The sequence below is a fragment of the Trichogramma pretiosum genome, unplaced genomic scaffold (genome assembly GCF_000599845.2).
Source record: "Trichogramma pretiosum strain Unisexual culture from Peru unplaced genomic scaffold, Tpre_2.0 scaffold81, whole genome shotgun sequence".
Taxonomy (NCBI): Eukaryota; Metazoa; Arthropoda; class Insecta; order Hymenoptera; family Trichogrammatidae; genus Trichogramma; species Trichogramma pretiosum.
Window position 1 is genome coordinate 40289 of NW_019640793.1, and position 22948 is coordinate 63236.

The window sequence follows — 22948 nt, forward strand, 5'->3', positions numbered from 1 at the left end:
CCCCCCCCCCCCCCCCCCCCTTAATCAGTTGATACGTGATGGAATCGTAAAATGGAAAAAATATGCTCGAGTATTTATAAATTTGAAAAATCAGAAAATTACTAAGGAAAAACCAACTAACTGTATCTTTCTTTGAGAAAATTGAGCTTTAAAACTATCAGATAAGTGGAAAATCGCCCTGGATCTCACCTTTGACGTCCAAAACAGTGGGAATAGGGGTCAGCATAACATTTGAAATCATTCAAGAATATTACTGGTACTATGTAAAACCATTTTCTACAATAAAAATGGGGGTCAAAACATTTCAGTCAAACTTGACAGAGAACTGTGCCACCTTATACACTGAAAATGTTAAAACTTGCTCTCACGGTCTTGCAAAATATATGTTGTACGTAAAGCATATCCTTATAGTACAGAGCAGCATCTTGGAAAAAAAGTTCAATGTCTGTTCACCACGCTCTCAAACTTTTGAACTAACCTATAACATGCTAGAAAAAGAGGAAATACTATTTCTCGTTGGATGTACAAAAAAATGGCTTAACGCTTATGTGAAACTGGAGCTTTCTCGAAGCATTGCCATAATGAAAAAATTCCCCCTTTAAAATTTTCATCTTTTTTGGAAAAACAAAGCTAGATGGAATATTGATGTAGCTTTTTTCATTGAGAGTCATGATACTTCTGCGAACGAAGAAATGTTCGAACGATGGAAAGAATTTGATTAATTGAACGCTGTAATTAAAACTTTTTTCTTTTTTTGCGCGGGTATTCAAAAATATCTGGACATGTCTAAGCGAAACTATTTTTCATTTCACGCGTATATCAATCTCAATAATGACAACTTCACGTTCAGCGCGCTCGACGCCTTGTCAAAAAGTCAATTATCACTGATCAAATTTCAGCTTGTGCGGAATTTCTCATGCGCTGGCTGCAATTGCGTTCCCCGTCGCGTTGCTCGCGCCCAACAACTGGTGTGCTACAAACACATAGATCGTGTGACAATGCTTTATTACCCCACACCTACGGGTCAATCAATACGTACACATATTTTGATGCGAGTACATAATATTGTGCACAAGTGTAGTCGATTAGGCACGCAAAATGGCCTACATAATCTCCGATATAGACATGCGCCAACTGCACTCGCATAGTAGCGCTTACACTTATTCGCACGCACGCACACGGAGCCCCGATATGTACGCTGAAGCTCTATACAGACACTAGACAGACGTCGCTCCACGCGCGATATATGTTTACATTATGCTTTGGCGCGCGCGTTCGCTTCTTTTTTCGTCTCGTTACGATTGCTCGATTTTCTACATAAGTTGAAAAATGACAGTTGGGTTCGATGCTGTGCACAGCAATTTTTATCGGAGGAAAACTCAACGTTGCTTATTACTCGTGAAAAGGAATATCGATGTTTTTAACGGAAAGAGCTGAGATCAGTCGTTGTCTGGAGCCCCAAGATATGACAAATATAATCATTTCATTTCATCGGATCCTAAGCCGGATTCCATTGTTTTTTACAACTTTTCGAGCATATTTTTACATTATTCATTACGAATAAAGTTACATCTCGACGTAATTATTTTAAATAATTGATATTTATTAAGTAAAAATGCTATAGATGTCATGGGTTTCAACTGAATGTGCCTAAAATTGCGTTATTATGTATTTACTTGAGTCCATTATACAAATTATAATCCCTACAGTAACCGTGAAGAGTTGAAGTAATTACGATAATTCATTTTAAAATAGAAATGTTTTTATGTTAAAGGTAGATAGCTAGGAAAATTAAAATGTACCTCGCAATCATTCTACCACCATCTTACCTGGCCTTGATAAAATTAATTTTAAAAATACAAATGAATTTCTAGCAAAAAAAGGACGCCAGTGGTGCGCGATACAGACACAAAGTCACAAAAATAAAAGCTCAGCGACAGAATCGGGTATTTTTTATTTGTTTTATGTTATCAAAACAAAAAATTTTTGGGTAACAAAAAATGATTCTTATCATTTTTTCGTTCAATACACGAACGAATTAAAAAACTTTATAAACTCGAAAAGTAATACCTTTTGCTACGTTATAATAAACAAAAAATGTTAATAACTTTTGTTCGATTTGATATAAGTTTGTAGTGTTTGAATAATTACATTGTTAATAACTAATTCCGACCCGCACTGATCAATTTCTCCCATCGATATTCCTAATCAGCAACCAAAAATACATAAAAAACACGTCAAGAGAACCAGGCTGTATCAAAAAGCAACGAGAATTTTCGTGGTGCCTAAACGACTTGGACTGGATTTTCTACTTATACCTTGAAATTAAAGGAAAAATTTTTATATACTATTAGAAAATGAAGCAAGCTATTTTATATCATCAATTTCAATAAAAATAGTATTCAGATATAATGTCTACACCCAAAATAGCATTTATCTATTTTTCGTTCATGTTAAAAGTGTTTAAATTACCATCCAATTCGTTTCATAACTGATTTTGAAATTGTGTTTTGATTCTCGAGAATATGAGACCGTGTCACGTGTTTTAACAATTTGTGTTCAATAATATTTCAATAATTACATTAGCGAGAAAAGAAGGTCCTTAACATTTTATTGCATTTTTATTTTCTGTCAGTGAAATTCTCGAATGATTCTAATTAAGCAGAGAAACTCATACTCACACTCGTTTTATAAGATACAAAAATACTAAACTTAAATTTGTGTATCACTCGAATTTATCGTACATTTTTAAAATTGTTTTTGAAATTGTAACTTTTGAAACCCATCAATGAAGCGTCCAGATCATTTTCATCGAGCGTCCTCATCAAGCGGCCAGATTTTTTGCTAGCTATTTGCTATGATATTGATGTAAAATTTAATATCCTTTCAGAATCCCAGCTTAACATATTTAGTATCTCAACCAGCTCTAAACCTAAGGAGAACTAGTATATTACCGCGATAGATTGTAAAAACAGGAAAATCCAAGGCACGTGTGAGTAGTGGCTGAGATCAATCTGAGACTCAAATATCTTTTTTCGTGTCTTATAGATCTTTATACTATTTTCCTTACAAAAAGCATTGTAAAAATGCTTCATCAAGCGCGTGCGCAATATCAAAAAGCTGCTCTGTCTCGCCGTATTAGTCGAAAATAGTTATTAAACATTCATGTACATATTAGTAGTCTTTCACTATTAAATACAAAACTAGTTCGTTTATAAAAATTTAGAAAATTTCAATCATATTCACTTTCCTTGCTATATAACTGCGATGGCAATTTTTTCAATTTTGAATTTCACACAGTTTCACAGATTGGAGCCCATCAGAAAGCTTTCTCAAAGAAAGAGCAAAGCATTTGACCTCCTGCAAGAGAACGTGTTAAAAAAGACATTTCCTTTATACCTTGACCGAAATAGTATATTACAAAACAAGAGAGTAAAAATAAAGAATGTCTCAGATCACATGAAACCGTTCGGCTTCGCCTCAGGTCATGATTTTACGTGATCTGAGACATTCTTTACTTAAACTCCCTTATTGTGTAATATACTATTTATTTCCAATTTTTTGAGAAATCCATAGTTTTTCATTCTTCATTGGGTAGACGTAACGAAAAAGTTGCTATGCTTTATTGGGATCGCGATATTGCATGGTTGACTTAATCGAATTGTCCTTATTGGCCTAACGCTCAAAATTACAAAATGTTGTTTTCCTTTAAATTAGACTTCATTGCGCGTTCTGAGCCTTGGAAAAATGTTGTAAGCGCTACGCGTAAAATTCAATTAACACTTTAACGTCTGAAATGACCATTTTTGGACAACATTTATAGCGATGAATTACAGTAACTAGAAATTGTTTGAAAAACTTTTCAGACATCATTTCTCACGTAAAATTTAATGTACTTTTCAAATCCGGGGTCAGAATTGGAATAAAATTATTAAATAAAAAGTTATAAACAATTTTGTACAAATGAACATGAAATTTCGAGAAAAAAATCTCGTTTAACTCAAATTTCAACACGGAAAAAAGGTTCGCTCGTGCATCTCACGCATATAAATTTGGTCAATGGCTTGTATACTTTATTGTAAAACAGTTATAATTACGAAATTCAAAATGGCAATCATAAATTTGACTCCCGAAGACCTGTATGTCATAAAATGATTTTGACAATTTTTAACTCGATAACCATCAACTTTATAAGAAAAAGTTGTAGAATAAAAACTGTTTAGAATTAATCAAAGAACATGCCTGAATTTTTTCAGAATTTTTGGAGCGATTTTTGGATTTCTGGATAACACCATTTTTTCAAAAATCCAAAAATCGTTCAAAAAAATTCTGAAAAAATCAGGCGTGTTCTTTGATCAATTCTAAACCTTTTTTGTTCTATAACTTTTTCTCGTCAAGTTGATGGTTATCAAGTTAAAAATTCTTGAACGTTTTCAGCCGAAATCAAAAATCTAAAATGAAACCTATCGTTCAAGAATTTTTAACTTGATAACCATCAACTTGACGAGAAAAAGTAATAGAACAAAAAAGGTTTAGAATTGATCAAAGAACACGCCTGATTTTTTCAGAATTTTTTTGAACGATTTTTGGATTTTTGATAAAATGGTGTTATCCAGAAATCCAAAAATCGCTCCAAAAATTCTGAAAAAATTCAGGCATGTTCTTTGATTAATTCTAAACAGTTTTTATTCCACAACTTTTTCTTATAAAGTTGATGGTTATCGAGTTCAAAATTGTTAAAATCATTTTATGACATACAGGTCTTCGGGAGTCAAATTTATGATTGTCATTTTGAATTTCTTAATTATAACTGTTTTACAATAAAGTATACAAGCCATTGACCAAATTCATATGCGTGAGATGCACGAGCGAACCTTTTTTCCGTGTTGAAATTTGAGTTAAACGAGATTTTTTTCTCGAAATTTCATGTTTTTTTTTACAAAATTGTTTATAACTTTTTATACACTCGGCAACAAAATTATCGCAACAAAAAAATTCATCGAAATTTTGTCGATTTTCAAATGCTTCTATCTTGGGCTAGATTTATCGTATCGACACGCTTTTTTTTAATTTCTTGGAAATTTTGTCCTCTTTAAATCCATATAAATTAAGATAAGATTTGAGTTAATGTTGAGTTACCAGTAGTATTTGAGCGTGACCCTAAAAATTACTGAAAAAAAAATGACTGTTTGAACGTGTACCAGTACCACAGTGATTTTTTTATCAAAATCTAACATACACCATCGCAAAATGCTCTTTTTAACGAGTAATTTAAAAAAAAAAGACCTCTGTACGATTTTTTTAACGCCCTGTAGGTCGATTTGAAGATACCATTTAAAGTACGTAAAATCCCCCGTTTACCTGAAATCAAGACGATTTTCTGGGCATTTTGCGTACATAAACCGTACCTTCAAATCGACCTACAGGGCGTTAAAATAATCGTAGAGAGGTCTTTTTTTTTTAAATTACTCGTTAAAAAGAGCACTTTGCGATGGTGTATGTTAGATTTCGATAAAAAAATCACTGTGGTACTGGTACACGTTCAAACAGTCATTTTTTTTCAGTAATTTTTAGGGTCACGCTCAAATACTACTGGTAACTCAATATTAACTCAAATATTATCTTAATTTATATGGATTTAAAAAGGACAAAATTTCCAAGAAATTAAAAAAAAAAGCGTGTCGATACGATAAATCTAGCCCAAGATAGAAGCATTTGAAAATCGACAAAATTTCGATGAATTTTTTTGTTGCGATAATTTTGTTGCCGAGTGTATAATAATTTTATTTAAATTCTGACCCCGGATTCGAAAAGTACATTAAATTTTACGTGAGAAATGATGTCTGAAAAAAATTGCCATAGACGATATTTTGCACAAATGTTTACATTTCTTTTTTATTTAATTAATAACCATCACCTTTTGTACTACGCACCCAATCTTAAGCTGAGCTTGGATTCCGAAAAAAGCATTCAATTTAGGTCGAATTATGTATTTTCAAAAATTGTCCAAGGCCCAGAATATGAGAGAAAAATTGCATTGAGTAGTGAGGCGAAATTTCGTCATTCAGAGCGTTTATATTATAGGGTAAATTGTAAATACTTAAAATGATGAGCTATAAAATTAAAAATATCACCTGTTGTCATTTTTTCTGATCAATGACTCGATTAATCTCTTTGCAAACAATTGAATCTGTTGAATAGAGTTTCAATAGAAACTCTAGAAAAATAGAATTTTATCATACGAATTGATTGAAGGAATGAATGAACAAACATTTTGAATTGATTACACAGCTAAACTATTTTCGAGGGGAAGTAATTTGTTTTCTTTGTATATTTGTAGATTAATTGCATTTCGATGGACATTAAATTACTTGTCATGATGCTTGAATAATAATTTATAAAAATATGAATAATGAAACCAAACTCTAGAGCTTACTTTAGTGAGCGAACAGGAGCCAAAGAAAATCAACAAAAACAAATATTACAAATAAAAACGAACAAAAGGGAAAACATAAAGCTCAATACAGAAATTAGCCTTTTGAATTAACTATGAGTACATAGATGATTTCACATGGTTGTAGTTTCATTTTATACGTCGATGAACGATCAGTGCCGCGAGCGCACAATTAGCTGAAAATTGCAGTTTGTGTTTTTGAGCTTGCGCGCCTCGCGAGCTTTTTCTCTCCGTGCATAGCAACTCCCCTCTCGGCGGCAATACCTTTGCAGAGTGCGCAAGTACACACACACACACACACACTTGGGCGCGAGCACGCACATACATACTGTTTCTCTCTCCCTCTCTCTGTTGCTAGTCTCGAGTCTTGGTAGCAGCAATATAGCTATACACGACGTTCGTGCCGTGTCCTCTCTGTCTCACTCCCGGGGCAGCGTAATAAGGGTTGGCCTCTCCTCTTCAAGTTCGCACACACGCGCGCGCGACACAGCTGCACACGAGCGGAGCTGAGCAGTAGCAGCAGCAGAGTAGTGGTCTCTCGGCGGCGCAAGCTTTCGCCCAGCTCCCAGTATCGTCTGCTATACCTCAGTTTGCATCGTGACGCGTGCTCCGCAGCTTATATCGCTAGCAATCAGCTGCTCCTGCTGTAAAAGCAGTCTGTTGTGTTTGCTTTAATAACACGCGAGCTTGTGTAGCTCTGTTCTCATACGATGTGCGTGTGCGACGTTTCGACATTCCTCGTCATATCTGGCGATCGATATTGAAAAAAAATTATTCTACAACCACTGCTTTGTGTTGTGCGTGCGTATTTATTGCGTGTGTATGTGTGCGTGTGTCAAGATTGTGCCGTTGAGTTGTACTATTCAGAACATGCAGAGCTAACTGACCAAAACGTTTTATGTGTTGGTCTATATAATATGCATACACGTATGTGCATATATGTCTAGGTAAGCTCAAATATAGTATATATGACAACAAAGCTTAGAAAAGGGGAGGGAACAAAAGAGAAAGAAGCAAAGGCGATTCGTTTAATTCAATTGTCAGCGCGCGAAGCTGTGCGAAGGCTGCAGCTAGCGTAGGTAAAAGAGACAGAGAGCGAGAGAGAAGGAGATAGCTCGGTGCGATTATTAAGCGTAGCACAGGTCTTCTTTCCGCGTTGCGAAGTTACTAAACCTTTAACTTTTTTATCAACCCAACCGGTGCTTAAATTGGGCGACAATAAATGGCGTAACAGCTATTTTAATCGTTGACTTTTTATTTCTCTTTTGAGTAATTGTGAATAATATATATTTTGTCTATTTGAGTGTTACAATAGTGCGCACAAATATAATACCCACATGTATAAAGAGACGTAGTAAAAATAAAAGAACAGGAGAGACTCGTAGAAGCGAAAGCATGCAATGCTCTTGAAAAAGAGGGACCTTGTGCTGTTGGATTGGTAAGCTCTAAACTTCGCTTGTACATTTATGATTTTTTTTTATTTTCTCTCTCAGTCTGTATCTATCGTCCAGTAAAGCTCAGCTGTGCATTATATACGTGTAGTTTCGCCACGTAGCTTCCGCGCGTACTGACGGTCGTGATGTCACTATCATTTATTTGCTCGAGCATTGTACTTTCTTTCTCTTTCACTCTTAGTTTCGCCAAGCGCCTATCGTTATTTTTCTTCTTTACGCGTTTCAGCACACGACTGTATAATATATGTAGTATATACATACATACCACGAAAGATACATGATTTTTCCCGCTTTGAAGTATCAAATCGAGGGTTGATGTTGAATTATTGTCCGCGTTTCGTACTCGAGAGAGATCTGTTTATATCTCGGTATTCGTCTGAAAATTTACGACCCTTTTTGCTCATCTAATTTTTTATTTCTCTGAGACAGAATTTTTTAGAATTTTCGTTTAATTCTAAAAGTTTTTTTCACAATAGATAAAATTTTAAATGTCTACAAAACTGAAACGTTCTTTCGTTCTTAATTAACTAGATGTTTGATCAATATCTGATACACACGTTTCATTCGTACAAAAATTCCATCACCCTAACGATAGGAAAGACGATAACTTAACGATAATTAATTTTGAATATCAATCGGCGTCGATTATAATTCAATTATTTTCTATTAACTGTTAAAATATATAACTTAAATTTTATGAAGTAAATTCCAGTAAAACAGTTTGTTTATTGTAATATTTTCCAGTGGTACGCGTATAAAAATTTATCTTATTGTAAAAATACTTGGGATTGAGCTGTGCACCTTATGTTATTTTTATGTCGGTTTTTAATGAAGTCGAATGCGCAAAAAAAAATTCTAACAACATGAAGAAAATTGTTATTCCTGATGTCAGAAAGGCCCCCAAATTTTATCCGAATTTTTTAGATCGTCTACCACCCTTTTTCAGAGGCCTCAAACGGACATTTTTTCAAAATTCATGCTTATTATTTATTTTTAAAATAGAGTGACTTGAACAAAAAAGTGCAAGAGAGCTTTTTTGATGAAAATTGTTCAAACTTTCAGAAAACAAATATTCCAAAATGATCTGAGTACTTTAGATGCTCTTTACCAAAAAAAACACAACATTCAAAATCGAAACGAATTCGATACTTACATTCATCGCCAAAAAATTCACAAAGCTTCATTTAGAAAAAAAGACTCAGAAATCGCGGAAAATTCTCATTTTTCGCAATTCAGAACTTTGTAATATGAACTTTTAAACGAATTTTGAAAACTATTAGTTCTAAGATAGTTGCTAGAATTTTTTACAACTCGATCGACATAGGCCATAGTCGTGAAGTCAAAATATTTTTTAACCATTTTTCTTACAACTTTCGACGTTTGGTCAAGAAAATAGAATTTATACTGAAGATAGCATAACTAAAAGATAAAACTTATTGACACAATCTATTCCAGAAAAAATTCTCACCAAAATTACGCAGCTGACACATTATGCGAGTCGATCGTTAAGCTGAAACCCTCATCGATACATTGAATTTACATTCGATGCATACCACAAGAAATTCAAGAGTTGCATTTGCACATGCGGTTATGTATATGCGCATACATATAGAATAAAATTATCAATCTAATTTATTCATGGCCTCTGCTATAGACGAACGCCGCAAATATAATGAATACATCCATCTCGCCATATACATACACAAACAAATATGTAGAGGTTTTTGTACTATGCACACCTTTAGTAACCGACGACGATCAGAGTCTATCGGATCTTCGATTAATCATTCCCCCCGCTGACTCATAATGAATACTTCAAATGACCGTTCGCTGAATCTTGAAAAATATTCTAACCATATACATATTTTATCGGTTATGATGCTTATCCGAGTATTTAATCAAATAAAAAATACACGAACACAAAAATTCGATTTTTTAACTCAAAAGAGAAAAAAACGTCTTTACATTGCCTATAACTTTTGCTCAGAGAAAAAACGAAATCGCTCATGTTTAATTTATGCATGTATGTGTTCGTCTCCATTAAAATTCAATTAAAACTCAGGAGTAAGTACAAGCAATTCATCTCGTGCCTTCTGAAATATACGTATATATACAGGAAAAGTCTCAAGTATCTAGTATAAATTCACGAAACTTCGCGGGAAAAGCACATTAATACTCATTTTATTCTTTTGCTTTGTTTGCCCAGGTCTTGAAGAAAAATTTTTTAATGTATAGGTCAGGTTCTGATTTTTTAAAACAAACTTGCACACAAGGTCATACGATTTTTCCATATTTTTAGAATGTTTTAAAAACATTAAAAAAAGGCTCGATAGTCGCGGTTACAGATTTTTAAACGACAACGACTCCAGAATCCGGGTGGATATTTCATTCCTATCTGTGTCAATTCTGAACGTAATATATGTATTGATTTGATATATTACAAATTCCAACAATCTGATCAAAGTTGAATTTTTTTAGATTTTTCGGACTATCACTGGATTTTAAAACCGCTGAAAATTCAGTGGCCAAGAGCGTTATCATAATTTGTATTAACTTTAGAAAGCTAAATTTCAAACTAACTTTCTAACATGGCTGTTTTTAGTGATTTAAGGCATTTGGGACTATTTTCTACCTTTTTTGCTCGTTTTTCGCCACACATTGTTTTCTACATTGCGTTAAACTTTAAGACCCATTACAAAACTTTATCAGGCAGTAGTTGACATCTTTGGGAAGCTTTCTACATAGTTTAGGAAATGAAAGTCCGGTTCGAACTCGATTAGATTTCTTGTTTTTTTGTTTTTTTCAAGTTTTTTACGTTCTGTAACCCCACAGGTTGCTCTAATCACTTTGGAATGAATTTTTTCTGAAAATTGGAACAATTTACAACAAAAAAGCTCATGGGCACTTTTACTTTTGAATCATTCTACTTTAATGTAGGAATTATTTGAATATTAGTGATTTTTCATGAATTTCAAAAAAACCCTAAAATGGCCAACTTTGGGCCTCTGAAAAAGTGTCATAGAAGGGATCAATTTTTCTAAAATTTGTTTGGGACAAATCTGCCATCAAAAACAACAAGTTTTTCATATTTGCAGAAAAAAAATTTTTTTGGCCATTCGACTTCACAGAGAATCGGCCATATGTTTATTCAATAGATTTAATTCTTGTTGATTTGGATACTTTAAAAAAACATAGAAAAAGTGTGCGAGTAAAGGTTAAAGAACGTACATCGTCGCGGCGTACATGCGAAAGCAACAGTACAGCGCGTATATATAGGCAGTGATGCGGTAGCCGCCACCACACGTCTTTTCGTTACAAAAAGCGAAAAATCTCCTCAATTTTGTATCTCAGGGTTATGCTGTTATCCACAATTTTTCTGCTGCTTCCATGATCAAGATATTTTTACAATTTTTTAATTTGTGACGTATGCTTTCTTTAGCTTAGAAATCACATTACCTGGGCGCGGTTGTTCTTAGCGGTTACTTTAGTATCATCCCTCGAATTTTATAATCATTCCATTATACTGAATTTAGGTTAAATCTTGCGTTTTGATTTTTTTAAAGAGGCTATTAAAATATAATGTTTGAATTGTATAGTGGAAACTTACCAGCATTTTTTTTCAAGTGATAGTACTTATAGTCGGTTTATATTTTTAAGATTTTTATAAAATCATTTGATCTGTAAGGATTTTCACGAATTTACAGGCCTTTCGTCGAAGTGCAGCTCGCCAGCGTTACAAATAAACGTAACCAGAGTAGTATGCAGTTATTTTTTGTTAGCAAAATCCGGTCAAAAATTACAATTCTTATGTGATGTGTGTGTAGTCGGATTGCTATATCAGCAAAATCCTTCATTTGCATCTGGTATTCCAAAATATGTCTCGAATGTTTTTTCGCGGCAAGATTTAATGAAAAAAAGGGAGTTGGAGGATTGAAAAGAAAGAAATATGTGATCGCGTATGGTTTTAAAAAAAAACAAGGTGAAAGCTTACGTCAAAAGTAACAGCAAAAATCGAATGATCCAGTGACGCGGAAAAGACAAGGCCTCCCTTTTTGTTACGCGCTCGCATGCATGACACGCATAGATAGGGGCACAACATTATCATCGAGCCTATAAGAATTTCTTGTATTTTTTTGTCAGGTCGCCAAAATGTTTGTTTTCGCATCTATGTGGATGCAGATGCAAAGTAATGCAACAGTGCTAAGGTTCTAGAGTCATGCTTTAAACATATGTTCAATGATTTGAAGGAGAAATGCTCAGCTAAGTAGATCATCTCTTTCTTTTTCTTTTCCTTTTTCTCTCTTCACCCAGTGGCGGGTACTACACACAATGCAGATCTGAAAATGTATATTTGAAGCAAATCGCATTGTAGGCTATATAGTACGAGCTCAAGCCAACTACTCAATATTGAACGTTCGATTTTTGCAAAAACGAACGAAAAAGAAACTAGTAAAAAAATGTGGCAAGTAGTGAATAAAAAAGTAGGCCGGCATCATCGAGCAGACGGGCGTCTCGCACTTGTGGGGCAAGGTTTAGCGTATGCGCTGCTGCAAAGGCTGTTGCGCTAGCGGAATTAACGCGCCAACGCGTAGTTTACGTTCAAGGGAAAGAAAAGGACCAGTTTAGCTTGTCCAAGTTATTTTTATCCATACGTCGCTTCTATGTATGTTTGGTGCGTATTTGGATGTAATGTAAACAAAAAATGAGGTAGCAACATATCCAATATGGTTGGCTTAATCAAATGTTTAGCAAAGGAGCAAATATGAACAAAGTTTATCATTAATAATAAAAATTATTATTTATAGAGTTGACAAAATTATCTACAGGCAATATTATAGGCCGCAATAACAATGGACAATACGATTTTAAGAATGTGCAAGACTTCTCAATACAAATTATGTTGGAACTGTTGATTAAAGTTGTTGTCGAAGTTAAAGTCTTTAGTTTTTTACATTTTTTCGAGTTGAATGAAGAATATAAATAACAGTAGTACATGGTTTTCTCTTTTATTTGATTATATCTGCAGTGAGAAAAATTAGATTAATGCAATTCTCATGTAAAAATCAGAAATAAAATTGAAATTTTACTTAACTTACCTTCGACAGCCTTACTCTTGACTTTTTCACTTTTACTACAGTTTTCGTTTTTGATTCTGTAACCGATAAAGCATGTGAATAATTTTAATAATTTTAGGATTATTTAATTTACATGTATGATTCCATGCTAATCTGTTCTACAACGCCAGTCATATTGGATGTTCTGTCCCCTCCAACTGTTCACATTACATCCCAATAAGCGAAAAAAAAACAGTTAGAGACGCTGGCTGAGTGGCACTTGAAGAGCTTCCGCGTTATTTCTATACATGTACATGAGTGTGTGTACATATGTGTGTGTGTGTGTGTGTGTGTGCGCGCGCGAGCGTCGGCCGTCGACGATGTGGCGCGATCGAAAGGCCGCAAGCTCTCGTCAAGCTCCAACCGATTATCCCATTGTGGACGACAGTTTCTGCGGAATAATGCCAACCATATGCACGGATTGCGCAAGAGCTCCTACCTAATGTCTGGATTTATACGGTCGTTGATACTCCAGCTGCAAATATCCAACTTATACAAATATTTAAAAATTATTGAACAGCCTGAGAGAGCTACGAAGCAAATTTTTAATAGCCTCAAGGCGAAAGAGATAGTTGATCGATCAATTTGAGTGCTCCCAGGCAAAACTTCAATTACTTTCGAGTGTCCATAAAACCTTAAGCGTCTCTCTCTCTCTCTTTCGCTTGGTAAATAATATGTATGCGATATGTGTAACGAGTAACTTTGCTGCATGCGCAACGAGAGTTCAATACGACAACGACGTCAAGCCGTACTAAGCTTAAAATGTTGTTGCTGAAACAAGCCGAGCTTGGGGTTCACTGATATAATACATTATATACTGCACGGCACGCTCATTTGAACTTATTGCAGTCAACGACTGACTTCGGTAACTTTATTCTGTAAATTCCTTCGACAACGCGCCATTTTAATACCTTAACGCGTATGAAACAGCAATTCGCACATCTGCAAATCGGCTTCCCCTTTTTTTGTAAAAAAATTTCCCTATCATTTTATTTACACAAAAAAGACTTGCAGCTTTGATTTGTGATGCTACTTGGCATCTACTCGAAGATGAATTTACTCAGCCTGGAGCTTTATTTATACGAACTTTATTTTTTTTCAAGAAGTACCAGAGCAACCTTTAACCCATTAAGTCACAAGAGGACGTTTTTTCAACACTTTATTCGGCCACTGTACTTATGGTGAAAGTGGGGTCAAAAAAATATGCGAGTAAACAATTCTGATGTAAAATTTAATGCCTCTTCAGACTCTGATCTCAGATTTTCAATAAAATGATCAGGTCAACATTTAAACTTGATTTCATTCGAAAAACATTTCGAGTGTTTAAACGTTAATTTTTCCAATCGAAACCCCTCTAACTTTTATCGAGGACACCATATTTGCACGAATTTCATGAGATTTAAAATGGTTTCCACTTGGAAAATCAAAAATAAAAAATTTTTGTTTTTCAAAATTACGTTTTTTTCGGATAAAATCAAGTTTAACTTTTGACCTGATCATTTTTTGAAAATTTGGGATCAGATTCTGAAAGAGAATTAAATTTTTAATTAGAAGGGGGTACTTGCATCTTTTTTTTACCTCATTTTCACCAAAAATACAGTGGCCGAATATAGTGTCGAAAAAATGTCCTCTTGGGACTTATAATGAGTTAACTTTCATGAAGAAATATTGTCATTTTAAGTTTTCGCGATCGTTGATCGATTCTATCTAAAATTAAAAGACAACTATTTGTTCAAGTTTCACATAAATTCCCTTGCTTGATAACAAACTATCACAATTGACTGAAAAAAAATAGGATCATTAAATATTTGTACTTTTTAAAAGAATACTAACTTAATTTTTTTGCGTCATGTTTCAGATATGCGCTGATATATAGACCAAAAAAATAAAGTATCAAGATGTTGATAAAGGAGTATCGCATACCTCTTCCGCTGACAGTGGAAGAATATAGAATCGCCCAGCTGTATATGATAGCTGTAAGTATCACGGATTATTATTTTTTATTCATGCACTAAGTCGGGCAGACAATCGACGGCTATATCGACAACGGTGGTACACTTTTACAGAAAAAATCGAGAGAGGAAAGCAAGGGTGCCGGTAGCGGCGTGGAGATAATTGTCAACGAGCCCTACACGAACGGGCCCGGCGGCAATGGACAGTACACACACAAGATCTACCACGTGGGCAGCCACTTGCCTGGTTGGTTCAAGAGTCTGCTGCCCAAGTCGGCCCTCATCGCCAAAGAGGAGGCCTGGAATGCCTACCCGTACACCAAGACTCGATATACCTGCCCTTTCGTCGAGAAATTTTCCGTAGAAATCGAGACGTATTACTTCCCCGATAATGGCCATCAGGACAACGTTTTTCAGCTTGGTGGCAGTGACTTGCGAAATCGCATCGTTGGTACGTAATATATATACACAATACTCGCCTACTCGCGCTCATCAACGACCTAATTTTTCAACTTGCGTTACATACTTTTACAGATCGGTGTAGTTTGCTCATGTGCGTGATTATGAGCCTCTTTTTCGTATCGATCGCTTGATTCATATTTTTTCAAGGTTTTCAAAAGCAATTTATATATTCTACAAAAAACCAAATCTCTTACTTTTTTTTAAGTATGCTGTATCTTTTTGTTCTGTTGGGAAAAAATATTTCAATTATTTCTAGCCATTCCAAGCTGCTTTGATAAAATTTTATTAAAATCTTTATCCATTAATAAAAAAAAGATATTTGATTGAAATGAAATTAATTCAGGTTTTTCTATATCAACTTTTTCTTTAGATGTAATCGATATCGTAAAGGATCAGCTGTTCGGAGGCGATTACGTACAGGAGGAGGATCCAACATTATATGTTTCCGAAAAAACGGGTCGAGGTCCACTGACAGAGTCATGGTTGGAAGAGTATTGGAACGACGTCAAAGTAAGTTGTACCATATACTTTTTAAGCAAAAACTATATCTATGGAGCATGAATAATTTATAGAATAAAATAGAATAGTTTTGATTTTATTCAGAAATATATTAGTAGAATATCAAAAACAATTTTTGAAACTTATTAATTATTTTAATTAATTATTGCCCAATTCACTACACGCCGAAACATTGGCTTCGAGGCCAAAACGGATAAGTTCATTTCTACTATGGAGTCATGAAAAATAGTCTGCATCACGCTTGGAAATAAAACTGTGATAAAAGTATAGGAAAAAAAGTATGGCAAAATTATGGATTCAGCTCGTTTCCCATAGTTTTTCCATAAATTAAAAATCACGTTTCAAAAAAATTATGGAAAAACTATGGGAAACGAGCTAAATCCATAATTTTGCCACAGTTCTATTTCTACACACTTATGAAACACACAACCTTATCACATGGTCTGATACTCTCTAGTTTTTCGCTCCCCAGGCATGTAATAAATATCATAACGAAAATTAATAAAAAGCATAACTATCATGTGCCAATATTTATGTCAACATTTTGAAATTTCACATATACCATTCAATATCTATAATCAATCGAAACACCAAATTAATGTGAATAAAACCCCATAACACCAAATTAATGTTAACCCCATTCTGTTAAAAAAATGTTATAACTTCGAAGGTAAATTTCGATGAATATCTGTTCTCTACTCTTTTTTTCAATAAAAAAATTTTTTTCAAACATGCTTATACTAAATGGAGTTTATCAAGAAATTCAGTTGCTATGGGGGTGTGGCCCAAGATCGAATGAGTTTTAGAATGCAGCTTTCTGAAACTTCTACTAAATATTTTCTTAAGATGCTCTATAGAAATTTCAAAAAAAAAGAATTGCAAATACGACTATGCACTCAATTGACACTTTTACAAAATTATTTTTGAATTGAACGTTTAAGAATTTAAATTGATACAATTTCATCAAACGTGTATGTTTATCATGCGTTTAACGTCAATCTTTCAATTCATAACGAATATTAATACAGAATTAAACTTTTTAATTTTGATGTGATTCGAATGACCGTGATTTATGTAATGATATATCTGCATTGGTCAAAATGAAAGTAACATAAACTATTCAAGATTTTAAAAGCTACTTTTTTAACTCTTCAGGGAAAGAAGCAACCTACCCCCTCTGGAAAATCGCTGATGTGCGCATACAAATTGTGCAGAGTCGAGTTTCGGTATTGGGGCATGCAAACCAAATTGGAAAAATTCATTCAAGACATAGGTAAGTCTCGGATTATCAAAATATCATATATGAAAAAAGTCGATACAAACGAAATTTCAAAATAAATATTTAAGGGGACGTCGAAGTGAATCCTTCGAATTTTCATTCTGTAAAGTTTAATAATGTTCAATGATTTTTTCTGAAGCCCTGAAGCATTTGAAAAATCTGAAAAAATTCAAGGTGTTTGCATTGTTGAAATGTGCCTTCATGAATTTTTTCAGATTATTTTTAAAGACGTCTATACGGAGTGTGAAGGGAACGAGCGACCTTGGGATCTAGGATCTCGGTTACAGGGCTTTTTTACTATAACATACCAAAGGGTATCGAAATCCGAAGACGCTCAGCGTACAATTATTTTAAAAATTCTGAGCCCTACCCGTAGATATTGGAATCTGTAGTTAAATAATTGTTAAATTTACTTCAAAATATTTCTAAAAATCAAAGAAAAAAACGCTTGCTGACGCTAGATAATGATAAAATTATGCACTTAGCCTTAAGGAAAACGATGGTCCGCGCGCATCGTCAGGCATGGGCATGGCAAGACGAGTGGAATGGCTTGACGATGGAAGATATCCGAGAAATCGAACGGCAGACACAACTGGCGCTTCAAGAAAAAATGGGCCTCACCGAGGGCGGCGACGGCGAGCAGGTGGACAGCGAAGATCACGAAGCGTCAGGCAGTGCCAACGCGACAATCACGCCCCAGGACTCGGATAAAGTGGCTAAAACGTTAGCCGCGACGCTCGGTAGCATCGAGAAAACCGAGGATCCCCAGAGTCCAGCTTCCTTGAGAAAACCGTCCGAAATTCCCGTTATCAACACAGCCGTCAGCTCTGAAGCCGATAACACTCCCGAAGACTCGCCTACCGACATCGTACCTCCAAGGTAACTTTTCTGTGTTATTACATTAATTCGACATCGAATCTCATGAGTTACGATGTAAAATTTCCCGAAAACAATTAACGTTGCAGGAGAGAAAAATCTGCTAAAACGGATAAAGACAGGGTATGGAAGAAGAGCAGTTCGTCGTTGCACTCTCCAAAGTCGACAAAAAGTTTATCCAATCAAATAGCCAATTGGCGAATGGAAAGTATCGTAAGAGAATCTGAATCCGGAAGCGAAGATGAATTTTTCGATTGTCAAGGTACTTTGAACCTCTAATTCTAGTGATTACTATACAAGCACACGATCGTTTCACCAATTTTCGAGTAGCATTAAAACTTTGATGCATGTGTCTCGGGTGATAGTTTGCACATCACATATTTACTAATCTTTTCGATTGCATAAAAATTAAATGTTCTGTTATAAACATAAAGCATGGCAGATTAACTGACACCATTAAAATGTAGAAACAAACTCGAGAAAACATATTTTTTGTTCTTTAAATGTTCTTGTTTAAAAATTTTCGATACGCAATGAGTATATCAATATTTATTAAAAATATGTAAATTAAATGGATTATTTATATAATTCAATTTCGAAAGAAATATATAAATAAGGAGTTAGTTTTTTGTTCGTATAAAAAATCGTATCAATATTTACTTGGCCGATTAAGTCTTTTTCATGTTAGTATATTATACACGAGTTATGGTGTAACTATGAAATGATATTTCATTTGAATGTTTGCTTTATTTACATCTTTGCATGAGTAAAATTATATATGCAACACGTGCCCAGCTTTTTGCGCACAGTGTGCGGAAAAAACCCCACTCGTGCCGACATGGCCGACACTCGTGCCCAAAAACGGCTTTTGGGCACTTGTTGCATAAATAACTATTTATAAATATTATCTGTCGACTATCTCATATAGTATTTCGAATATCTTCTACACGTATAATTTTTTTCATAAATAACGTTTAATACTTGCAAATAAAAATCTGATAAGCAATAGTATTGATCAAATTAATATCATAATCGTTATTCAATCAGCATAGATCACTGAAAATAACCAGCTCCTTTTGCAATGAGGTTCTATTATTTTCATGGTAATAATAATGATAGGCACCTTTAAATCAAAAAATTTTTATTAAATTTTTGGAATGAATTTTTCATCTCGTCTCCATTGCATTTTTTTGAATTAATGAAAAGTTGATTTTTCACTGAAACACGTCCCTTAACGTGAACCTTTTACGTATACTTTGCATGGCATCTTCTTTTGTGTTGTCTGAAAAATTAACGTTTTAGAGTTATAAAAAATGCAACGGGAAAGAGAAGATAAATCTTTTCTAAAAATTGAAAAAAAATTTTTGATTTAAATTTGCCTATAAACCCTTATGACACAACAATTCACACTCATAAAGCAAAAGAATATACATACGATCACTTTCTTGGCATGAAATCATTAATTCGTTTTTATGTGCAACTGTCTTTTGTTTGTCTTTGCACGAGCTACAATTTTTACAACAGCTATATCTGGGTTCCTAATACCTACTATTAAACGAGGTACGAACAGTAGTAGTTGGTGGTATTTACTTCGCTTACGCCAATCCATCGTAGCTCTGTTTTACCCTGCTCACCTCTCATACCCATACGAATCTTTCATTTACTCTTTTTTAATTTAAAAGTTAATGGATTTTATGCAGTGTTAATGAAATTTCTGTACTTGCTTTTATACAACTGTATACTTTTTCTATACGCGAGATAATTGGAGGTAAAATTTTACACAACAGACATGACTAACTACTCTATGACATGCACTCTTCATGAAAATGCTGACTAAGTGAGATGTATTCTACCTTGCTGTACGAGAATTCAAAATTCAAATCAATTTATGCATACCTTTTGCTCTTTATTCTATAGCGTTTTAGTTATATTATTTATGAATTTGGGACTGAACCAACCATTATGTCGCGGAGACGCATCCAAAAATAATACGAATATACACATTTGTGTTTTGACAAATTTCGCAAGATACTTGAACGAAACACACTCCACGCAGTCGTGACTTGACTCAAACACACACACATGACACACACACACACACACTTTCACAATTATTATTTACTAAATTTTGATCTAGCTGAACTATCGAAGTTTAATTTAACTTTAACACGACTTTGGCAATTGGCTTGATTCTCTCTGGCTGTGCTGCAATATATAGCATATATCTCTCTTTTTATATACTTTTTCGATATATGCACTAATTATATAAAGTGAAAATGTATATCACGACGTGTGCGCTAAATTACAAACGATAAAAGCAAGGCTGAAATTTCTTATCACCACAGAAAATTTTGAACTCGAGGATAACTCGTCATTAGCTAAATGGAGTTCTTTGGATCTTCTAGCAGAAGAGGAGGATTTGACCTCACCGACTGCTCTGGATACGGAAAAGCAGGGTAAGTTCTTTTTATTCAATTCTGTGTACTCGTTCATTCATCGACATGCAACGTTCTCATCGGCCTTAACATTAAATTCTCATCTTTATTACTGACAACATTACGTAATAGAACATTTATATTTACATGCTACTTTTCTGTAGGCGTAGATATGAAAAAAAAAACGTATAATAGATTTCGAAAATGCTTCCTTGGAGTTTAAAAAGAAAATTTGATAATGAATATTATATTTGAAAAATTTATTTTATCTCCATGATTTTTTTAAAACAAATAAAACGCGAACTTTGTTACAGAATAGTCAAAGCGAAAATATGTAGGAAGATATTTATGCACACAACAAATGCAAAAGTAACAGGCGAATGTTTCTTTCGAAAATATTTACATCATAATGTCTTTAATATGGTTGCGTGGAGATTACCTGTGCATATAAAGACGATAAGTTTCATCTATTGACCAATAAATCTTTTGCATTATAATGAACCAAGTCTTTTTATTCGTTTTCTCGGTATCTTGAATTTCACTAAATTTATGTTGAAATGTAGTTTTTTCATGTGACTAACATTATCATAGACGTGTGAATTTTGATGACTTTCAACGATGTAAAGTATATTTCAGATGAAAAAAGTCATTCTGGTGCCTTTTAAAAAGCACGTACACATAAATTGGAAAAGTTGGAGCACCGATCCGTCTGTAATAAGCACACACTTTCATGTTCCAATCCCCTAAAATTAATAGATTATTGATTATTGTAGACGTAACATACAAACATTTTATTCGTGTTTAATTTTGCATTTTCACTACCATTAATCATTGTAATTTTGGTAAGGTATCGAATGATATGTAATGAACATTTGATTATCAAGGATGATTAATTAATGAACTCACAAATAAAAGCCAGTGATTTTCAAGCGATATAATTGCAGTGTTACCTTAATTTTCCTCTCAATGCTAATCACTTAATTGCAATTACAACGAGCATGATTGTATACTTACTTCGTTATTGTGATTATTTTTTTATTATTGGCACCACTATATGACGCAATGAAGCATATTGAACTATTAAAAAATGTTGCTCAATTGAAAGAGACGAGGGGACGAAATAATAGTTCAAACTGCGTCGGCGCCACCACTGATACGTTTGAAAGTAAAATGAAAATGAATTTTACAGATGACACGATATTCTCGCACGCCTACCTTCAACGTGTAGCAAGTGAGCGTAGCGGAAAACGGCTGGGGATCCGGGCTTCGGCAAGCATCGACGTCTCTTGCCCAGCATCGCCCCAGCATTCGCCCACCCATCAGCCTTGCAACACCACAGTACTTCTCATTGTCATGCACGCAGGCAGTGTTTTAGGTATGCTCTAACGTATACGTATTTATATGCGTATATATTTCGTATTGATGTTACTCGAGTGGCAATCGATGCATTGCGTAGCATGATGGATTTTCAACTCTCTTATACATAAACGCAAACGATACTCGACGCTGCAATATTATGTAGCATGTTCATTTTAAGTTGATGACTCGGTTGATTTTGTAGCGATTGTTGTTATCGCGTAGCAGTGTTTGCATTGTTTCATCATCGAACCTCCAGCAGTGTTTGATTTTCTTCATTTATGAAAAAATGGTGTACCCATTCACTAATAAAGGGTCTCAAACAAAAAATGAAGGATATCCGTATTCCGAAGTAATATTGACGTTTGAGCAAATTATTCAAACTTTATTATTCCTGTTATTTTCAGATGCCAATGTAGACTTGACTGCGAAAAAATCCGACATAACGACTTTCAAAGGAGCTTTTGAGTCGGTAATAAGACAACACTACCCAACGATGGTTGGTCACATAAGCATAAAGTTCGTCTCCTGCCCATCGATCTGTACCGAAGGTCTCGGAATATTATCTAGGTAATTAAATCACGATAATGTGTTAATTTTTATGAAATTAATCGATCAAGTTGGAAAACCCCCATTTTAAATATGGAAAAAGCTCTCAGAGGCGTGTGCGAAAAAGAATCCAGCAACCAACTCTTTTAATCAGCTGCCACGATATAAATTCCACGAACTTTACATATTTATTTCAAAAATTCTAAAAAGCCTATTGAAAAAAAAGCCATTCATCGGTGAACGATGTTGAATTGTAAAAGAAACTATCGTCGGTTGTAGCAGGGTATTGGTGTAAAAATGCATAGCTGCGTCTATTCATTCATTCCGATTTGAAAATGAACAAAGCACCGGCTGCTGTTTCCCGATAAAAGTAGCGTCAGCCTAAAATAAGAGCGTACGTTATTGCTGGCGGCCGAGCGTCTCGATTGTCCGGAAAACGTAGGCCGCGCCGCGCACAAGTAGTAAAGCTCGACGGGTGGTCAGGCCATTTACCGCAGG

The 22948-nt window shown here is 34.5% G+C and overlaps 1 protein-coding gene across 14 annotated transcripts in view; it reads left to right on the plus strand.

Moving 5' to 3' along the window:
* Window positions 1-22948, plus strand: part of LOC106657374 (protein retinal degeneration B) — a 48422-nt gene that overhangs the window by 13515 nt on the left and 11959 nt on the right. For 7 of the 14 annotated variants that reach the window (XR_001339511.2, XR_002763377.1, XR_002763378.1 and 4 more), the window contains exons 1-10: window positions 7006-7401; window positions 14881-14998; window positions 15089-15425; window positions 15807-15946; window positions 17111-17228; window positions 17720-18113; window positions 18200-18372; window positions 20456-20566; window positions 21735-21920; window positions 22309-22471. Coding sequence is in view for 11 of the 14 variants with exons in the window: in XM_014378865.2 (XP_014234351.1) it covers window positions 14921-14998; window positions 15089-15425; window positions 15807-15946; window positions 17111-17228; window positions 17720-18113; window positions 18200-18372; window positions 20456-20566; window positions 21735-21920; window positions 22309-22471 (1700 nt within the window). In the remaining 3 variants the exon portion in view is untranslated. The other 7 variants (XM_014378866.2, XM_023457647.1, XM_023457668.1 and 4 more) reach the window with 6 other exon arrangements.